Below are 21,175 nucleotides of genomic sequence, written 5' to 3'. Positions count from 1 at the left end.
ATATATTTTCCCCTTATCCTCCCCTGCTAAGATCAATATTCATAACAAACCTGGGAGAGCCACTTTATCTTTTAGAAAAGACATTTCATCTACTAATTTGCCTGCTCTTAGTAAGTACAATGAAGACAATGCTCCCTCAAATAGTAGTTTCTTTTATACTTTTTTATAGAGACTTATAACATGTATAGAGATTTTTTCTATGATTTTTGAAAGAATAGTGATTAGTAATCAATGAGACATATTTTGTCCATTGCATTTCAAAATGCAGTTTTTATAATTTCCTTAGGTAGGATATTATTTTATTGTTACTAATTCTTATTTGGTTCAATTAATTTATTTCTTCACATAGGGTCCTCCTGGGCTTCCTGGATTTCCAGGGACACCAGGTCTTCCAGTAAGTACGATTTGGCTGCTTATATTTTAAGATTTTATTTATTTATTTTTAGACAGAGGGGAAGGGAGGGAGAAAGAGGGAGAGAAACATTAGTGTGTGGTTGTCTCTTGCACACCCCCCCACCAAGGACCTGGCCCACAACCTAGGCATGTGCCCTGACTGGGGATTGAACTGGTGACCCTTTGGTTCGCAGGCCAGCACTCAATCCACTGAGCCATACCAGCCAGGGCAATGGCTCCTTATTTTTAAGTCCCTTAAAAAGTAATCTAAGATTTCCTTTTTTTATGGCTGAGTAGTATTGCACTGTGTAAATGTACCACAGCTTTTTTATCCCCTCATTTATTGATGGACACTTGGGCTGCTTCCAAATTTTGGCTATTAATAACACTACAATGAACATAGGGGTGCCTAAGTTCTTTTGGATCAGTGTTTTAGGTTTCTTTGTATATTTTCCCGGAAGTTAATTCCCTGGGTCATAAGGCAGTTCCATTTTTAATTTTCTGAGTAAATTTTGTAGTGTTTTCCACAGTGGCTGCACTAATCTGCATTCCAACAAATATTGCATGAGAGATCCCTATTCTCTACATCATGGCCAATTAAGCCAGTCAGAGAAAGACAAATACCATATGATTTTACTTATATGAGGAATTGAATGAACAAAATAAACAAACAAATGAACTAGAAATAGACTGAAGATACAGAGAATAGACTGACAGCTATCAGAGGGGAGGGGCTTGAGGGGCTGGGTAAAATAGAAGAGGGTAAAAAAAGAGAAATGGTGTTGGAAGGAGACTAGATTTGGAGTGGTGAACACAATACAGTATACAAATGATGTATTATAGAATTGTATACTTGAAACTTATATAATTTTTATTAACCACTGTAACCCCAACAAATTTTATAAAATATTTTTAAAAGTAATCTAAGAACTTTTATATATGCTTATATCTCTTTTCAAAGGGAATGACAGGCCATGATGGGGCACCAGGACCTCAAGGTATCCCTGGATGCAATGGAACCAAGGTGAGATCTCAACTTAAGTTTGTGCAATATGCTTGATAATAATAGATTTTAAAAACTAAATCAATATGAGCAATGTTGCAGAAGAGACTGAAGCAAGTAGCTTCATGTCTAGGACATGAAAATGTTAACATTTATGATAACTCATGATAACATTTTTAATATACTAAAACATGAATAATGCTTTAAGTATGTTTAAGAAGCTGGGATATTGCATTGGGTTGAAGATTATTCACCAAATCCTTTTCTTACTTTAGTGTAAAGTAGGATAAGAGTTAAAAAGGAATTAGGATATGTATGTTTTAAATATTATATCAGTTGTTAAAAGTAATACTTATGAATGTCATTTATTAGCTTTACTTCTTTAAAAACTAGGTACAATTTAAGTTTTCAAATATTTCACATTTTAAATTTTTTTTCCTTGCTTAATGACATCTTTAAGGAAAATATCCTAAAAATCTATATATAATACAACACATCTATTTTTAACTATAAACTATTAGTATGAAACATGAAACTTTGCTCCATCAGTGAAAATAATTTAACCATTTAAAAAGAAAAAGAATGGAGACAACTGTACTTGAATAACAATAAAAAGAAAAAGAAAACATTACATGTGACAAACATCTTTTCCTGACCCACTGTTCTTGTTCTGAGTTATAACTACATTTAATATAAAGTGATAGTAAGACAAAAATGAGGAAAATTTGCTCTTTTTAAAAGATTACATATTATAACCTTACATATTTTATTCCTTCAGTTTTCTCCTTTTCCTATATGTTAATGCAACAATGTTATTATTTTTGTATATTCTTTTAGTATTTTCCATTTTGCACTTAATGTTCTGTGAAATTATTCATGAAATACCCTAGGTCTTTCTAACTAATGGCATGTGTCAGATTTTATATTAGGACATGTATTTTGAAAAACTTGAATAAAATATGTTACATTATAAAAACTATATTTTGTAATATTTATTGTAGCATATACTTGAAAGCAATAAAATATTCTTACACCCAGTATTTCTCCAGGTCTGTGTGACCCTTGCCAATATGATGATGATGATGATACTAACAATAATAATAAACTATTAGATTTGTGAAACTTACTTATGATCTTTGTTTCAGCTAGGGCAACCTTACAGGGACCGGACCAATGTGGAGCTAACATGACAAATATCATGTTAAAAGTGGGCTACAATACATTCTTGTGCCTATTCTAGTTATTTAGCAATTTAAAAGGAAAAAGAAAATATTACATATGAGAAACATTTTTTCCTGACCCACTTTTCTTGTCTTGAGCAGCAAACAGACCACTGGCCAAAGTCTTAAATTTGAAGACATCATCATCTATAATGAGCATAGTATGCTATATGATTAAAATGACAGTTTTCTTACTTTTTATAAAACAGCACCTTAGTAGAATGCACAATAAGTTTGTGTCTGAGGCCTCCAATTATATGAGCAACAGATTTTTTAAAAAATTGATTTATTATGTATACCTTTATTTTTAAAGATTTTATTTATTTATTTTTAGATAGAGGGGAAGGGAAGGAAAAAGAGAGGGAGAGAAACATCAGTGTGTGTTTGCCTCTCATGCACCCCTATCTAGGGACCTGGCTCACAACCCAGACATGTGCCCTAACTAGGAAATGAGCTGGTGACCCTTTGGTTTGCAGGCCTGCGCTCAATCCACTGAGCTACACTAGCCAGGGATCCTATGTGTACCTTTAGATAAAAAGTTTTTTTTTTAATGTTTCTTACTGTGTAACTAATAGAGTAAACCCCATATGTGGAACCAGAATATATGAGTTGTTTTGTTTTCTGTTTTCTAACTTGATGTCAAGACCACTTCCTTTCTCTCTGGTCCTACATTTTCCATGTGTACAAAATGGTGGAGGGGTATTGGACAATAACTAAAGTCACTCAGATGTAATAATTTTACTCTTTTAAACCTCTGATAAGGATATTTCTAGGATTACTATGGCATATAGATATTTGAGAAGAGGTTGAATTAGGGTTTTTCTACAGCAATTTTAGCTTTTGTTTTATAAACTAAATGTCCATATACTTTACAATAGTGAGCGGGAACAAATGGGTGCTTAGGAAACCTAATGACCCGCAATTGTTAGAACTATTGCTATTATTGTCTTCTTGGCAATATTAAGGGCATTCTTTCATACCATCTTTTCCTCCTAGCAAAAAATAATTTAAATTAGTTTACAATAAAATAAAAAATCAGTAAGGCAGTTAAAATAAGAATCTACATAATAAATGGGCAGGAAATTGGGACAAATTATTAACTATTAAATGTGATTATGGCCAGTAATCTGTGATGTGATTATATCAGAATGAATTTGTCAGAAGTAAATGACATAGAAGGTTGTTTTGTTTCTATTTCTTTTACTATATTTTATTTTAATGTGTTTTTTTAAGATTTTATTTACTTTTAGAGAAAGAGAAACATCCATGAGTGAGAGAAACATCAATTTGTTGCCTCTTGCACGCCCGCAACTCGGGACCTGGCCCACAACCCAGGCATGTGCCCTGACTGATGACCTGAACCGGTGACCTTTTGGTTTGCAGGACAGCACTCAAGCCACTGAGCCACAGCAGCCAGGCCTTTTTTTAAAATTTATGATTTGATTGATGAGTAGAGATAAAAGTATCTTAGAAGTTTGACATGATATGGATAGTTAATGAAGTAATTGGAAAGTGAAGACTAATGAATTTTTATCAATCTGTCAGGTTTCGGAATGGCGGTTACACAAATGTTTTCAATAAATCATTGTTTGTTGGTATAATTACGCTTTGTTTCTTGTTCATCCATGCTCTTTCTTTTTAACTCTTTCTAGGGAGAATGTGGATTTCCAGGCAGTCCCAGTTTTCCTGGTTTACAGGGTCCTCCAGTAAGTTATAAAATTTGGGATTATAATGAACATAGGAATTGACAGAAGAAGCAGAAGTGTAAAAAAGTGACCTCAATGCATTCATGTAGAACAAAGTAGTAAATTTTAAAGTAGTAAAGTAGAAAATGATTTTTTTTGAAAAAGAAGTTTGTAGTATAGCTCTGTGCTGAGTAAAAGCAAGGATTCTATGTTGTTTAATACAGAGAAGTGCAAAAGTAGGTTTACAGTAGTGAGTATGTTCAACACAGAGTTTATTCTGTTATTATTATTTATTATTGTATTATTTTCCATATAAACAGTTGTAAACCTCGTTCTGCCCCACCCTGAATAAATGTCATCTTTAAGTATCCTAACATGCATTGTACTCAGAGTGACCCTACAGAAGTCTATTCAATTTTAACTTTATTTGGAAAGCATTGTATCCTTTTGCTTGCTCTGTTCTCATATTTATATGTATGTATGTATGTTTGTATGTATTAAATATGTTCATATATAAAAGAAAATCTTTTCTTAATAATAGGGACCTCCTGGGATTCCAGGTATGAAGGTAAGCATCTCATGCTGGCAAGGTAAACATTTTTAATAAAATATTTGGAAAGCCTGCAACTTGAATCGGATAATGTCTCTGACTTGTCTTAAAGTGGGTTGTTCACTTATAAGATCTCTTTAAGTCATCTCGTTTGTTCCTATGGCTTTTAGTATCTGCTGTGTGCTCAGACACTTGCAAATATGTATATCATATGCAAATATCTTTTCTGAAACCTTCTGTCCTCATTGCATTTTGATACAGTTGACCACCGGCTCTCTATAGAAACATTTTTCCCTGGTATTCTGTGACACTACACTTCCCTGATTCTTCTCCTGCATCTCTGGTCATTCTGCAGTCTTGTATGCAAGCTGACACTATTCTATCCAGCAAGCATTAGGGCACAGTTTGAGTCTTCTCTTCTATGCCTAGGAATATTATTAATGCTCACAATATTGATTATCATTTAATTACTGAATAGCAACATTTTTATCTCCAAAACAAACTTTTCTTTTAACCTAGATGCCTCCCTGATATCTTGATTCAGATATTTCCCAGACATTCAGATTAGTGTGTTCAAAGTTAACCCAGAACCCCAAATAAAACTGTTCTTCCCTCTGGTTTCTCTATCTCTAAAATTTTCATCACTATATATTATGTATACTATCACATGAGCACCAAATCTGAGAGTGTTCACATTTTTTTTACTCCTTCACATGCCTCTACCTCCTCATTCCATTATTTCACTAAATACTGTGAATTTTTCCTATAAAATATATCTTAAAGTCACCCATCTCCACTGTCACCACACTAACCACAACATCTCATCTGGACTATTGTAATAACCCCTTAAATTGTCTGTCTGTCTGTCTGTCTGTCTCTGTCTCTGTCTCTTCTTTTTTTGTAGTACCCCTGATCTTTGAAACAGATTTAATCTCTACAAAACAGCCAAGACTGATCTTTTAAAAATGTAAATAAATAATTTAATCTTCCTGCTTATAACCTTCAAGAGTTTCGCATTGTATTTAACACAGTCTATCTACCATTCTTTTCCATGGCCTATACAACCTGCATGCTCTGGGCTCTGCTTACATTTCCAGGTGTATCTTTAAACCACTTTTCCCTTGGCTCACCAGTCACCCCACTCTTCATTACATTATTTGAATGTTCCAAACTCTTTCCTTTGAGGGTCCTTTGTACATGTTATTTCCACTACCCAATACTCTTTCTCCAACTTCACCTGGCTGACTCATTATTCTTTAGTCCTAAGCCTGAATGTTACTTTCCCAGATTGCCCTTTTGTGAGTACCCACACTAAATTAATTTCCTTTTCTATTTATTTTTAATTGAAATATATTTCACATATAACATTGTATGAGTTTAAGGTATACAACATGTTAATTTGATACACTTATATATAATTGTCATTATAACAATAATTAGCACCTCTGCCATGTCACACGATTATCATTTCTTTCTAATCCTCCACTATTTCTTTTTTATGTACCATGATGTTTTTCTTTATTGCCCTTAATGGAACGTTTGGTCATCTTATTTGTTTTCATATTATGGTCTCCATTTCACCAGTATATTGCTAGCACCACGAGAACAGAGGTCTTATGTTTTTCAATTCTGAGTACTCAGGGCTTAACAGTTTGGGGCAAATATTAATATTTAATAAATATTTTTTTAATGAATGAGTAACTGAAAGTACCACAGGCTCTTACTAAATTGATTGTACTTGAGTGTTCTCTGTCCACTTGCTCACTTCCCTTTAAAAGGTAAATTTATTTATGTTAATTACTGTGTTTGCCTAATCCTCCATGATATTTATGTGACAAATTGAAGTCTCAGATCATTTTTCATGCTCTTGGTAGTTTTTATGTAGCATAACTGTGATTTATAACTTTCATTGATGGTTTTTTTCAGGGAGAACCAGGTAGTATAATTATATCATCATCACTGCCAGGACCAAAGGGTAATCCAGGTCCTCCTGGAGTACAAGTAAGCATCTAGTGATTTTCTTCTCTGTAATACTGACTTAATCACATCACAGCATCACATTTTTTTCCTTTTCAGCCTTTAATTATAAAAATTATCATCTAAAGTTTGATAGACATTACATGTACCTTCTACTTGAAGATAAAAGCAATCTGGACCATGGAGAATTTTAAGAAGTACTGCCTTGTTCTCTTACTTTTCTATCCAGTTTCCACAGAAATACTTGTTCTGGTGTTTGGCAGTAGAAATAGGCTTCTATATTTTTATTCTTGTACTGTGGGGATCAGTAGAGTAGCAGGAATAGTCCTGATGATTGTAAACGATCTGATTAAAAATAAAATCAGATTTTATTTTTTGTCCCATTTAAGATATTAGAAGACATCATTTATAACACTACAGTATGCATAATATATGAACATATTTTGGGCTGAAGGAGTACAATGTATGCATCAATTATGATCCTAAGAAAAACATTATGTTAGCCTACAGATAATGTATGCATAAAAACAGCAATAAATTTAGAATATTTATAGATTAAGAAGTCAGTTTCTTGAGGTTTATATTTCATGAGGATTGATCTCAAAAGTAATAATCAGTACTTTCTAATATTTGATCACTAAGATAACATGTTGGGGACTTTTTTTAAAACTACCTTCTCATATACTTATCACCCATCCATATGCTATTAAGTACTCTCAATCTTACCCTTTACCTTTTATAAATTTTATTATGTAATATTTGAAACTACAGAAGAATGCATGCAATATATATCCATATATATAGATATATATGCTGAGAAGCATAACAACCAAATGAACACCTGTGAACCCAGCACAGCATGTAAGAAATAGAATATTAAAAATGACTTTTAATCAACCTGTGGTTTCTGCTTTCTCTGAAAGCAGAGATGATAACTATCATCCTGTGTTTTCCATTGGTTCTTAAAAATAGTCTTACTACATATGCGTATATCTCTAAACCATAAAATAATCTGGCTTTGCTTTTTTCCCCAGTTTGTTTGTTTGTTTGTTTGTTTGTTTTAATTGCTGTTCAAGTACAGTTTTCTGTCTTTATCCCCATCCCAGCCCACCCCCCCAGCCCTCCCTACCTCCCTCTCATTTCTACTCCCCCTTGTTATTATACGTGTGTCCTTTATACTTATTCCTGCAAACTCTTCCCCCTTTCCACTGAAATTCCCTCCCCTCTGGTAACTGTCAGCCTGTTCTCTATTTCAGTGTCTTTGGTTATATTTTGCTTGTTTCTTTGTTTTGTTGATTAGGTTCCTGTTAAAGGTGAGATCATATGGTATTTGTCTTTCACTGCCTGACTTATTTCACTTAGCATAATGCTTTCCAGTTCCTTTTAAAATGATATAATATTTATGTGGTTTTCTGCAGATTTTTCTCTTTATATGTTAAGGCGCATCCATATGATTGTATGTGGCTCTAGTTTATTAAGTTTCACTTCCACAAAACATGTAATATGTGTAAACATATTACAATTTGTTTCTCCAGTCTCCTATTGTTGAATATTTGTGTTGCTTTGGGAATTTTTTAAATTAAAAAACAATCCAGGATTTATATGTAGATATAGAATTGCTAGATTTCAAAACAGTCAAATTTTCAAGATTTTAAGATGCAAAATTGTGTTCCACAACAGTTGTCATTTTCTTATTTTTTCCAGTTATTCTTACTTCCCTTATCATCTTTAATCTTATTTTTAATTTTAAAATTATAAAAACCATCTTGAAACTAATAGTCTTTCTCTTCCCATTTCTAGCATAAAAGCCCCACTCAAGGCCCATCTTTATCACTTTATTTTCTAAAATTCCTTATGATATGTTTGCCCCACATTTGTTATCTACCGCTGTAAAACAAGTATTCTAAAAGCTGCTTTCTGCCTAGTTGAATTTTTTATAGATATTCAGTCCATTTATTCTTACATATTTCAATAGTTATGATATTTCAGAGCTATAGAACTGTAGAACAGAATTCTGGCAACTACTTAAGTTTAAATTTCATCTACTTAGTTCTTTGTACAACACAGTGAAGGTTTTGTTTTGTTCTGTTTTCTTTTCTTCATTTATAACAGGGCCCAGCTGGTCCTGTTGGTATACCAGGGCCAATTGGTCCTCCAGGACCGCCAGGCTTGATGGTAAGCTTACTTGTATAATTTAGTTTCTCCCTCTTTTATTTTGATTTCCTTCACAAATGTTCATATTTTATATGTTATAATATAATTATACTTGGTAATGTGTTTTTAATGTTCACAATCTAGAATATTCTTATTTACAAGAGATTTTACAATGTAATCATGAATGATACATGCTAAGTAATTGCTCCTTTGAATTAATTCTGATTCAACAGGTGAAGCCAAGACTTAGATATGACACCAAGGTACAATATGTAAATAAATTGGTCCCTTGATATCAAGAGGCGATACATTTTGGCAGATAAATGCCTATTTAACTTTTAAAACCTTGAAATATTCTCAAAAGTTTAAAGTCAGATAACAAAAATAAAACTGGACTAAAAATTCAACACATACTATTTATTGACCTAATTTTTTCTCTTTTCACTTATTATTATTAAAAAACAAATAGGTTATTCTTAACTCATCCATGCTCACTTTTAATTTAATATATTGTCATTTCCCCAAGATACAAACTTACAGAATCTCTTGGAAGTAATAATTTCATGGCTTTAGGTTTAACAACACTGTTAACATTCTATTTTATTTTATTTAGTTTTTATTGAATTTATTGTAGGTGACACCGGTTAACAAAATTATACATGTTTCAGGCACATAATTCTACAACACATAATCTATACACTATATTCACTGTATTTTGTATTCACTGCTCCTGTCAAGTCTTCGTCCATTACTATCTATCCCTCTTCCCCCAAGGAAAGCAACACACTGTTGTCATTTCCCATGGGTTTTCTCTCTTCTTTTTTTTCTCCATCCCTGAACCTTTCTCAACCAGACCCACCCCATGATAGCTGTCAGCCTGTTTTCTGTCTATGAGCCTGTCACTATTTTGCATGTTAATTCATTTTGTTCACTAGATTCCACATATGAATAAAATCATGTGATACTTGTCTTTGTCTGACTGGCCTGTTTCACTTAACATAATGTAATGCTCTCCAGGTTGTTTCATCCTGTCACAAAGAGTAAGGTTGAGTAGTAGATTCCATTGTGTAAATGTAGCAGTTTTTTATCCACTCATCTGGTGACACTTGGGCCGTCTCCAAATATTTGTTATTGTAAATAACACTGCAATGAACATAGGGGTATATATAGTCTTTCAAAATAGTGTTTTGGGTTTCCCTGGATAAATTCCCAGAAGTAGAATTGCTAGGTAATAAGGCATTTCCATTTTTAATTTTTGAGGTAACTCTATACTGTTTTCCACAGAGGCTGCACCAGTCTGCATTCCGACCAATAGTGTACTGGGGTTCCCTTTCCTCCACATCCTCACCAACACTGGTTGTTTGTTGATTTATTGATGATAGCCATTCTGACACCTGTGAGGTGATATCTAATTGTGGTTGTAATTTGCATTTGTCTGATAAGTAGTGGTGTTGAGCATCTTTTCATATGCCTATCAGCCATCTGCATGTCCTCTTTGGAGAAGTGTCTATTTAGGTTGTTTGCCAATTTTTAATTCGATTGTTTGTTTTTTTGGTATTGATTTTTTAAAGTTTTTTAATAAATTTTGAATATTAACCCTTTATCAAATGTATCATTGCTGAATATGTTCTCCTATTCAATGGGTTCTTTTTATTTTGTTAATGATTTCCTTTGCTGTGCTAAAACATTTTAGTTTGATGTAGTACCATTTGTTTATTTTTTTCTTTTGCTTCCCTTGCCCAAGGAGATATATCAGAAAAAACATTGCCATGAGAAATGCCTGAGATTTTGCTGCCTATGTTTTCATCTAGGATTTTTATGGTTTTGAGTCTAACATTTAAGCCTTTAATCAATTTTGCATTTATTCTTGTGTATGGTGTAAGAAGGTGTTCTGGTTCTATTTTTTGAAAGTATCTCTCCAATATTCTCAGCACCATTTCTTGAATTGACTACTTTTACCCAATTATATGTTTTTGCCTCCTTAGTCAAATATTTAGTATAAAAGCCTGGGTTTGTTTCTGAGCATTCCATTCTATTTCATTGACGTGTAGGTCTTTTAAATGTGAGCACCAAGCTTGTTGGATCACCATGGCTCTATAGTATAGTTTAATATCAAGTATTGTGATTCCTCCAACTTTGTTCTTCTTTCTCAGGATTGCTGTTACTATTTAGGGTCTTTGGTGCTTCCATATAAATTGTTGGATTATTTGTTCTAGTTCTGTGAAATATGCCATTGGTATCTTGACAGCAATTGTATTAAATCTATAGATTTCTTTGGGTGGTATGGACATTGTGTGATGTTAATTCTTCCTATCTATGAACAAGGTATGCACTTCCACTTATTTTTTTCCTTCTTTTTTACGGATTTTATGTATTTGTATCTAGAGAGGGACAGGGAGGAAGAAAGAGAGGGAGAGAAACACAATTGTGTGGTTGCCTCCCATGTGCCCCCAATTAGGGACTGGGACCAAAACCCAGGCATGTGCCCCGACTGGGAATCAAACAGACAAGCCTTTGGTTTGCAGGCCTGCACTCAGTCTACTGAGCCACACCAGCCAGAACTGCTTCCACTTATTTTATATTATTCATTTTCTTTCATCATTGCCTTATAATTTTCTGAGCACAGGTCTTTTACCTCATTGGTTAAATTTATTCCTAGATATTTTACTATTTTTGAAACAATTGTTAATGGGGCAGTTTTCTTAGTTTCCCTTTCTGGTAGTGCTTTATTAGTGTATAAAAATGCAACTGATCACTGGATATTTGTTTTATCCTGCTATAATACTTTACTGAATTCATTAATCAGTTCTAGTAGGGTTTTTTTTTGGTGTAATCTTTACAGTTCTCTATATACAATATCGTGTCACCTACAAATAATTACAGTTGTATAGTTGCATTTCTTCCCTTTCAGTTTGGATGCCTTTTATTTTCCCTTCTTGTCTGACTGATGTTGCTAGGTCTTACAGTACTATATTTAATAATAATACTGAAAGCAGAAATCTCTGTTGTGTTCCCAATCTTAAGGGAAATCCTTTTAGTTTTTACCACCTGGAGTATGATGTTGGCTGTGGGTTTGTCATATATGGCCTTTACTATGTTGAGAAATGTTTCTTCTATTCCCACTTTTCTGAGAGTTTTTTATTATAAATAAGTACTGGATTTTATCAAATACTTTTTCTGAATATATTGATATGATCATGTGGTTTTTACCCATCTTCTTTTTATTTATGTGGTGTCTCATGTTTATTGATTTGTGGGTATTGTACTGATTTTGCATCCCTGGAATAAATACTAATTGATCATGATGTGTGATCTTTTTAATTTATTGCTAGATCAGATTTGCTAATATTTTGTTGAGGGTCTAAGGATTTTGTTTAGCATCTAAGTTCATCAGAGATATTGACCTATAATTTTTTTTCTATTGTTTTTATTTTGTTTTGGAATTAGGATAATGCTGACCTCCTAAAATGAGCTTGGGAGTCTTCTGTCTTCTTGAATTTTTTTGAAAATGGTTGAAAAGAATAGGTGTTAGTTCTCCTTTGGATGTTTGGTAAAATTCAGCTGTGAAACCATCCTGTCCACGACTTTTGTTGGTGTAGATTTTTTTATTGCTACTTCAGTTTCACTAGTTGTAATCTGTCTATTCATATATGGTTTTTCCTGATTCAGTTTTGGAAGACTGTATGGTTCTAGGAATTTATCCTATATGCCCAGATGGTCCAGTTTGTTGGCATATAGTTGTTCATAACATTTTCTTGTGATCCTTCATATTTCTTTGGTGTCAATTGTTACTTCTCCTCTTTCATTTCTGATTTACTTATTTGGGTCCTCTCTGTTTTTTTCCTTGATGAGTCTAGTTCAAGTTTTGTCAGTCCTCTTCATCTATTCAAAGAACTTAGATCTTGTTTCATTTATCTAGTTTTTGCTTTTTAGGCACTAGTTTTTAATGTTTATTAAAAACATTTCTCCAATGTTTTGTATTTATTTCCTTTCTTCTGCTCACTTGGGATTTGTTTATTGTTCTTTTTTCAAGTTGTTTTAAATATAAAGTTAGATTGTTTATTTGAGATTTTTCTTGTTTTTTGAGGTAGGCTTGTAATGCTATGAATTTCCCTGATAGGTCTGCTTTCATTCTGTCCCATAAATTTTGCATTGTTGTGGTTTCATTTTCATTTGTTTCAAAGTATCCTTTCATATCTTTCTGGATCTTATTTTTAAACAATTCATTGTTTAGTAATATGTTATTTAGCCTCCATGTCTTTGGGTGTTTTTCAGTTTTCTCCTAGTGATTGATTTCTACTTTCACACCATTATGGTAAAGAAGATACTTTACATGATTTCAGTCTTCCTAAATTTATTGAGACTGTTTCTTTGGTTTAGCATGTAGTGTGTCCTGGAAAGTGCTTCATGTGCAATTGAAAACAATGTATATTCTGCTGCTTTGGAGTGAAATGTTGTAAAGGTATCAATTAAATCTGTCTGATCTATTGTGTCATTAAGGCCACCATTTCTTTGTTGATTTCGTGTCTGGGACATCTATCACTTGATGTAAGTGAGGTGTTAAAATCCTCTACAATGACTGTATAACTGTCAACCTCTCTCCCCCCCCATCAAGATTTGCTTTACAGCCCAGGCTGGTGTGGCTCAGTTGGTTGGAGCATCGTCTCATAAACTAGGTCACAAGTTTGATTCCTTGTCAGGATATATGCCTAGTTTGCGGATTTGGTCCTCAGATGGGGTGCATATACAGGAGACAGCCAGTTGGTGTTTCCCTCTTGAATTAGTGTTTCCTTCCTCTTCTCTCTCCCTCCCTTCTCTTCTCTGTGAAATCAGTGAGCGTGTTTTCAGGTGAAGATTTAAAATAAAAGAAAGATATACTTACATATTTAGGTGCTCCTATGTTGAGTTCATATGTTTATTGGGATTATATCATCTTGCTGATACAAGTATTGCTATTCCAACTTTTTTTATTTCTATTTCCATGAAATATCTTTTTTCATATCTTTATTATTAGTCTGTGTGTATCTTTTGTTATCAGCTATGTTTCTTGTATATGGCATATATATATATATATATATATATATATATATTGTTTTCTTGCCCATTTAGCTGTCCTATGTCTTTTGAAGTCTTTGTGCATGCTGTTGGGCATTTAAGATATTTACATTTTTTAAATATATAATCTTTATTATATTTTTCCATTACTGTGTAGTTCTCCTATACCCTCTCCTCCTATCAATCACCACACTGTTGTCCATATCCATGAGTCCTTTTTCCCTTAGTGTTCAATCCCTCTACCCCCTAACCTCCCCACCCCACAACCCACTAGCTGTCATCTGTTCCCCATCTGTGAGTCTTTCTCTGTTTTGTTTGTAAGTTCAGTTTATCCACATATGAGTGAAATCCTATGGTATTTGTCCTCCTCTGACTGGCTTATTTCACTTAGCGTAATGTAGTCCATGTCCATCCATACTGTCACGAAGGATAAAATTTTCTCCTTTTTATGGTAGGGTAGTATTCCATTGTGTAAATCTCCCATAGTTGTTTTATCCACTCATCTATTGATGAACACTTAGGCTACTTCCATATCTTGGCAATTGTAAATAACACTGCAGTGAACATAGGGGTGCTTGTGTTCTTTTGAATTAGTATTTTGGGTTCCTTCAGATATGTTCCCAGAGTGGGATCCCTGGGTCGAAGGGCAGATCCATTTTTAATTTTTTGAGGTATCTCTATACTGCTTTCCACAGTGGCTGCACTGTGCATTCCTGCCAAAAGTGCAAAGGGTTTCCCCTTTCTCCACATCCTCGCCAGCGCTTGTTATTTGTTGATATATTGTGATAACCATTCTGACAGGTGTGAGGTGATAATCTCATTGTGGTTTTAATTTGCATTTCTCTGATGATTCGTGATGTTGAAAAGATCGCATCTTTTCATATGTCTATTGGCTATCTATATGTCCTCTTTGGAAAAGTGTCTATTCAGGTCCTGTGTCCATTTGTTAATTTGGGGGGACTTTTTTGTGTTGAGTTTTGTAAGTACTTTATAAATTTTGTGTATTAACCCCTTATCAGACATTTCAGTGAATATGTTCTCCCATTCTATGGATTGTCTTTTATTTTGTTGATGATTTTGCCGTGCAAAAACTTTTTAGTGTCTGTGGTTGTAAGGCTTCTCTCCAGCTAATGTTCAGTTGGTTATCCAGGATGATTTCTGTACAATTTAGTTGTAAGTGCATATTGGTCCTGGGAGGACGTTAGTGCAGATTTCATTTACTCCTTTGCTATCTTGGATCACTCAAACCATTTGCATTTAAAATAATTATTGATAGGTGTATATTTTTGCCATTTTATTCTTTTAACTATGTTCTTCTGGGTTTTTTGTTCTTCTTAAAGCAGGACTTTGAACATTTCTTGTAATATTGGTTTGGAGGTAATAAACTCCTTTAGTTTTATTCTTGTCTGGGTAGCTCTTAAGTTCTACTTCAATTTTAAATGATACCCTTATTAGGTAAAGTAGTCTTGATTGTAGATGTTTCATTTTCATCACTTTGAATATTTCATGGCAGTCCCTTCTGATGTGAAACGTTTCTGTTGAGAAATCAGCTGATAGTATTATGGGAGCTCCCTTGTAGCAAATCTTTTTTTTTTTTTTTCTTGTGGCTTTTAAGATTCTCTCTTTGTCTTTAACCTTTGCCAATATAATTATGATGTGTCTTGGTGTGGGTCTGTTTGGGTCCATCTTGTTTGGGACTTCCTGTGCTTCCTGAACTTGTGTGTCTTTTTCTTTCACCAGATTAAGGAAGTTTTCAGTCATAATTTCTTCAAGTAGGTTCTCAACCCCTTGCCCATTCTCTTCTCCTTCTGGTATTCCCATGAGTGGATATTATTACACTTCATGTTGTCCTAAAGGTTTCTTAAGCTCTCCTCATTCTTTTTAATTTATTCATTCTTTTGCTGCTCTGCCTGGGTGTTTTTTTTCTTCCTTCTCTTCCAAATTGCTGGTTCAATCCTCTTCTTTATCTAATGTATTGTTTATTCCTTCCAGTGTATTATTTATATCAGATATTGCATTCTTTATTTCTGACTGGCCTTTTTTATGGTTTCTATGTCTTTGTCCATGCTGTTGGACATCCCTATAATCATTACTCTAAGCTCTATATTTGATAAATTGCTTGCCTCCCTTTCATTTAGTTTTTATTCTGGGAAATGCTCTTGTTCTTTCATTTGGTGCATATTTCTTTGTCTTCCCATTTTGGCTGCCTCTTTATGTTTGTTTCTATGTATTAGATAGTTCTACAAAGACTCTGGTTCAGACCTATGTCAGATGCTGCCTGTGACTAGCTCTGGGCAACCAGTTTGGGGCTATCAATGATCTACAGCTTGTGTGGCTCGCTCTGCGGGACTTAAGTGTGTATAGAAAGAATTAGGCTACACATTGAAGCCAGCTTTTACCAGCGCTGGGCCTGGGGGAAGTCAGCTAGTATCAAAGCTCCTATAGATCCATCCCGCTTCACCTGCAGGATTTCTGTCAGCCTTAATCACTGAAAGTGCCTCCAGCTGTACTCATCTGCAGTCTGCTTAAGCTCTACAGGGTGGGGCAAGAAGGGTTCTCATGGGTGGAGCTGTTGCTTCCCCTCAGGCTGAAGCCACATGGATGGGGGGCTCTTCCAGAGGAAGATGGCTTCTGCAGTATAGGGAATAACTCAGCACAGGGATTTTGGTAGCTGTTCCTTCAGTTCACTCCCCAGAGCCACTACATGTCTTTAGTGCACCCTGCCATCCCTCTGCTGGAGCTCAGGGTAAATGGCTGCAAATGAAATTATGAGTGTTGGCCTTTTAAGAGGCTCTCAGCATCTCTAGCCATCTCTCTCTGATGGACAGAAACCTTGTTGCTTTTCCCAGATATTTGGGTTCTTTTCCCAGTTCTGATGCTGTAGACATCAGCATCAGGGGAGCCCAGCTTGGCGTTTGCCCCTTTTCAAAGGGAGGGCCCTCTTGGCTGCTTAAATATCCCTCCAGCATTTCAGCTGTCACCTGCCAGAGCCCATTCAGCCTTCTCCTGCCTCTGCATTCCCTGCCAGTCTTGTTGTAGTTGTAAGGCTTCTCTCCAACTTCTGTTCAGTGGTTATTGAGGATGGTTTCTCTATAATTTAACTGTAGGTCCAGTTTGGTCCTGGAACAAGGTTAATGAACCTTCCACCTGCTCTACTGTCCTCTTGGATCCTCAAAACTGTAGACATTTATTTTATTTTTTTCTAATATATTTTTTAGTTTTTTAATTATTTTATTATTGTTCAATTACATTTGTCTGCATTTTCTCTCAACCACTCCCCCCAACCCCAGTCACACTCACCTCTCTCCCTTGCTTTCACCCTCCCCCTTGGTTTTGTCCATGTGTCCTTTATATTTGTTCCTAAAAATCCTTTCCCCCATTGTCCCCTTCCCACTCCCATCTGGCTTTTGTTAGATTGTTCTTAATTTCAGTGTCTCTGGTTATAGGTTGTTTGCTTTTTTCTTTTGTTGATTATGTTCAGTTCAAGGTGAAATCATATGGTATTTGTCCCTCATCACCAGGCTTCTTTCACTTAGCATAATGCTGTCCAGTTCCATCCATGTTGTTGCAAAGGGTAGGAGCTCCTTCTTTCTATCTGTTGTGTACTATTCCATTCTCTAAATGTACCATACTTTTGGGATCCACTCATTTACTGATGGGTACTTAGGTTGCTTCCAGCATTTGGCTATTGTAAATTGTGCTGCTGTGAACATTGGGGTGCATAGGTTTTTTTTGGATTGGTGTTTCACTGCTCTTAGTATATAATCCCACCAGTGGAATTGCTCAGTCAAAAGGCAGTTCTATTTTTAGTTTTCTGAAGAAATTTCATACTGTTTTCCACAGTGAGTGCACCAGTCTGCATTCCCACCAACAGTGTACTAGGGTTCCCTTTTCTCCACATTCTCTCCAACATTTGTTGTTTGTTGATTTGTTTATGATGGCCATTCTGACCAATGTGAAGTGGTATCTCATTGTGGTTTTAATTTGCATCTCTCTGATGGCTAGTTATGCTGAGCATCTTTTCATATATCTCTGGGCCCTCTGTATGTCCTCCTTGAAGGAGTGTCTGTTCAAGTCTTTTGCCCTTTTTTTAAATTGAGTTTTGTTTCTTCCTAGAGTGGAGTTGTGTGAGTTCTTTATGTATTTTAGAGATCAAACTTTTGTCTGAGGTGTCATTGGCAAATATGTTTTCCCATACACTTAGTTCTGTTTTCATTTTGATGATGTTTTCTTCAGCCATGCAGAAGCTGTTAATTTGATGAGGTCCCATTTGTTTATTTTTTCTTTTATGTCCCTTTCTTTAGGTGACATATCAGTGAAGATGTTGCTGCGTGGAATGTTTGAGATTTTCTTGTTCATGTTTACCTCTAGGGCTTTTATGGTGTCATGACTTCTATTTAAGTCTTTTATCATTCTTGAATTTATTTTTGTGTATGGTGTAAGCTGGTGATCGAGTTTCGCTTTTTTGCATGTAGCTGTTGAGCTCTCTCAACACCATTTGTTGAAGAGGCTATTTTTGCTCCATTTTATGCTGCTGCCCCCTTTGTCAAATATTAATTGACCATAGAGACATGGGTGTATTTCTGGGCTCTCTGTTCTGTTCCATTGGTCCATGTGTTTGTTCTTATGCCAGTACCAGGCTGTTTTGATTAATGTGGCCTTGTAATACAGTTTGGTATCAGGTATTGTGATCCCTCCTACTTTGCTTTTCTTTCTGAAAATTGCAGCAGCTATTTGGGGTCATTTATGGTTCCAAATAAATTTTTGAAGTGTTTGTTCTATATCTGTCAAATATGCCATTGGTACTTTAATAGGTATTTCATTGAATCTATAAATTGCTTTGGGTAGTATGGACATTTTGATGATGTTAATTCTCCTGATCCATGAACATGGTATATGTTTCTATTTGTTTGTGTCTTCCTTAATTTCTTTCTTCCCTGTTGCATAGTTTTCTGAGTACAGGTCTTTTATCTCCTTGGTTAGATTTATTCCTAGGTATTTTATTTTTCTTGTTGCTATAGCAAATGGGATTTTTTCCTGATTTATATTTATGATATTTCATCGTTGGTATACAAAAATGCCTTTGATTTCTGAGTATTGACTTTGTAACCAGCTCTTTTGCCAAATTCATTTATTAGGTCAAGCAGCTTTATGGTGGAGTCTATAGAATTTTGTATATACACTATCATGTCATCTGCAAACAATGACAGTTTTGTTTCCTTTTATCCAATTTGGAGGCCTTTTGTTTATTTTTCTTGTCTGGTCACTGTGGCTAAGTCTTCCAATACTATGTTGGATAGAAATGGTTAAAATGGACAAACTTGTCTTATTCCTGATCTAAGTAGGAAAGTTTTTAGTTGTTTCCCATTGAGTATGATGTTGGCTGTAGGTTTCTCCTATATGGTCTTTATTATGTTGAGGAACGCTCCCTGTATTCCCACTTTGCTGAGTGTTTTTATCATAAACGGGTGCTGTACCTTATCGAAGGCTTTTTCCACATCTAGTGATATGACCATATGCTTTTTTCTTTGCTTTTGTTTATGTCATGTGTAATGTTTATTGATTTGCCAATATCGTACTATCTTTGCATCCCTGGGATGAATCCCACTTGGTCATGGTGTATAATCTTGTTAACATATTGCCAGATGCAGGTTGCCAATATTTTGTTGACGATTTTAGTGTCTATGTTCATCAGCAATATTGGCATGAAGTTTTCTTTCTTTGCTGTGTCTTTACCTGGTTTTGCTATTAGGATGATGCTAGCTTCATAAAAAGAGTTTGGGAGTCTCCATCTTCTTGAATTTTTGGAATAGTCTGTGAAGTATAAGGGTTAGCTCTTCCTTAAATGCTTTTCAAAATTCTGTCAAACTGTCTGGTCCAGGGCTTTTGTGCGTTGGGAGCTCTTTGATCATTGCCTCAATTTCATCAGCTCTTGTTGTTCTGTTTAGGCTTTCTGCTTCTTCTTCATTGAGTTTTGGAGGATTATATTTTTCTAGAAATTTGTCCATTTTACTCAGGTTTTCAAATTTCTTGGCATACGGTTTTTGTAATGATTTTGTTCATCCTTTGTATTTCTGTGGTATCAGTTGTAATCTCTTCTCTTTCATTTCTGATTGTGTTTATTTGTGTCCTCTCTCTTTTTTTCTGATAAGCTTGCTTAAATGCTTGTCAATTTTGTTTATCTTTTCAAAGAACCAGCTGATGGATTTATCAATCCTTACAATTGTGCTTTTAGTCTCTATATCATTTAATTCTGCTCTAATCTTTGTTATTTCCTGTCTTCTACTTGCTCTGGGCTGTCTTTGTTGTTGTTCCTCCAGTTCTTCTAGATGTAGTGTTAGGTTATTTATTTTAAATATTTCTGTCTTTTTTAGGTAGGCCTCTATTGCTATGAACTTCCCTCTTAGGTCTGCCTTCGATGTGTCATAAGTTTTGGGTTGTTGTGAGTTCATTTTCATTTGCTTCCAGAAACTTTTGGGTTTCTTCCATAATCTCATTCTTGACCCATTCATTGTTTAATAGCATGCTATTCAATCTCCAAGAGTTCGCGTGTTTTGGGGTTTTTCCCTTGAGGTTGGTTTCTAGTTTCAGTCCCTTGTGGTTAGAGAAAATGATTGATATCGTTTTAATTTTCTTGAATTTTTTGAGGCTTGTTTTGTGTCCTATCATGTGGTCTATCTTTAAAACTGTTCCATGTACATTTGAAAAAAATGTGTATTTTGCTTTTAGGGGTGAAAGGCGCGCGCTCTCTCTCTCTCTCTCTCTCTCTCTCTCTCTCTCTATATATATATATATATATATATATCAGTTAAGTCCATTTGAACTAGGGCATTGTTCAATGCCACAATATCTTTGTTGATATTTTGTTTGGAAGATCTGTCCATTTGATAGTGTATTGTTAAAATCCCCTACTATAATTTTCTTGCTCTCAATATCTTTGTTGAAGTCCTCCAAGTTTTTCTTTATGTATTTGGGTGCTCCTGTATAAGGTACTTATATATTTATAATTTTATGTCTTCTTGATGGGTTCTTCCCTTGAGTATTATGAAGTGACCTTCTGGTTATTTTTTTATGGCTCTTTTTTTGAAGCATATTTTTTCTGATGAGTATTGCTACCCTGGATTTTTATCCTGTCCCT

The 21,175-nt window shown here is 34.7% G+C and overlaps 1 protein-coding gene across 1 annotated transcript in view; it reads left to right on the top strand.

The window, feature by feature from the left end:
• COL4A5 (collagen type IV alpha 5 chain) overlaps positions 1–21,175 on the top strand; it is a 295,836-nt gene that overhangs the window by 150,420 nt on the left and 124,241 nt on the right. The window contains exons 5-10 of the mRNA XM_036016745.1: positions 350–394; positions 1,355–1,417; positions 4,269–4,322; positions 4,843–4,869; positions 6,778–6,852; positions 8,941–9,003. Of these exons, the coding sequence (XP_035872638.1) occupies positions 350–394; positions 1,355–1,417; positions 4,269–4,322; positions 4,843–4,869; positions 6,778–6,852; positions 8,941–9,003 (327 nt within the window). The remainder of the gene's footprint in view (positions 1–349; positions 395–1,354; positions 1,418–4,268; positions 4,323–4,842; positions 4,870–6,777; positions 6,853–8,940; positions 9,004–21,175) is intronic.

This window comes from Phyllostomus discolor, chromosome X, assembly GCF_004126475.2.
Source record: "Phyllostomus discolor isolate MPI-MPIP mPhyDis1 chromosome X, mPhyDis1.pri.v3, whole genome shotgun sequence".
Lineage (NCBI taxonomy): Eukaryota > Metazoa > Chordata > Mammalia > Chiroptera > Phyllostomidae > Phyllostomus > Phyllostomus discolor.
This window is presented reverse-complemented; position numbering and strand designations above follow the sequence as displayed.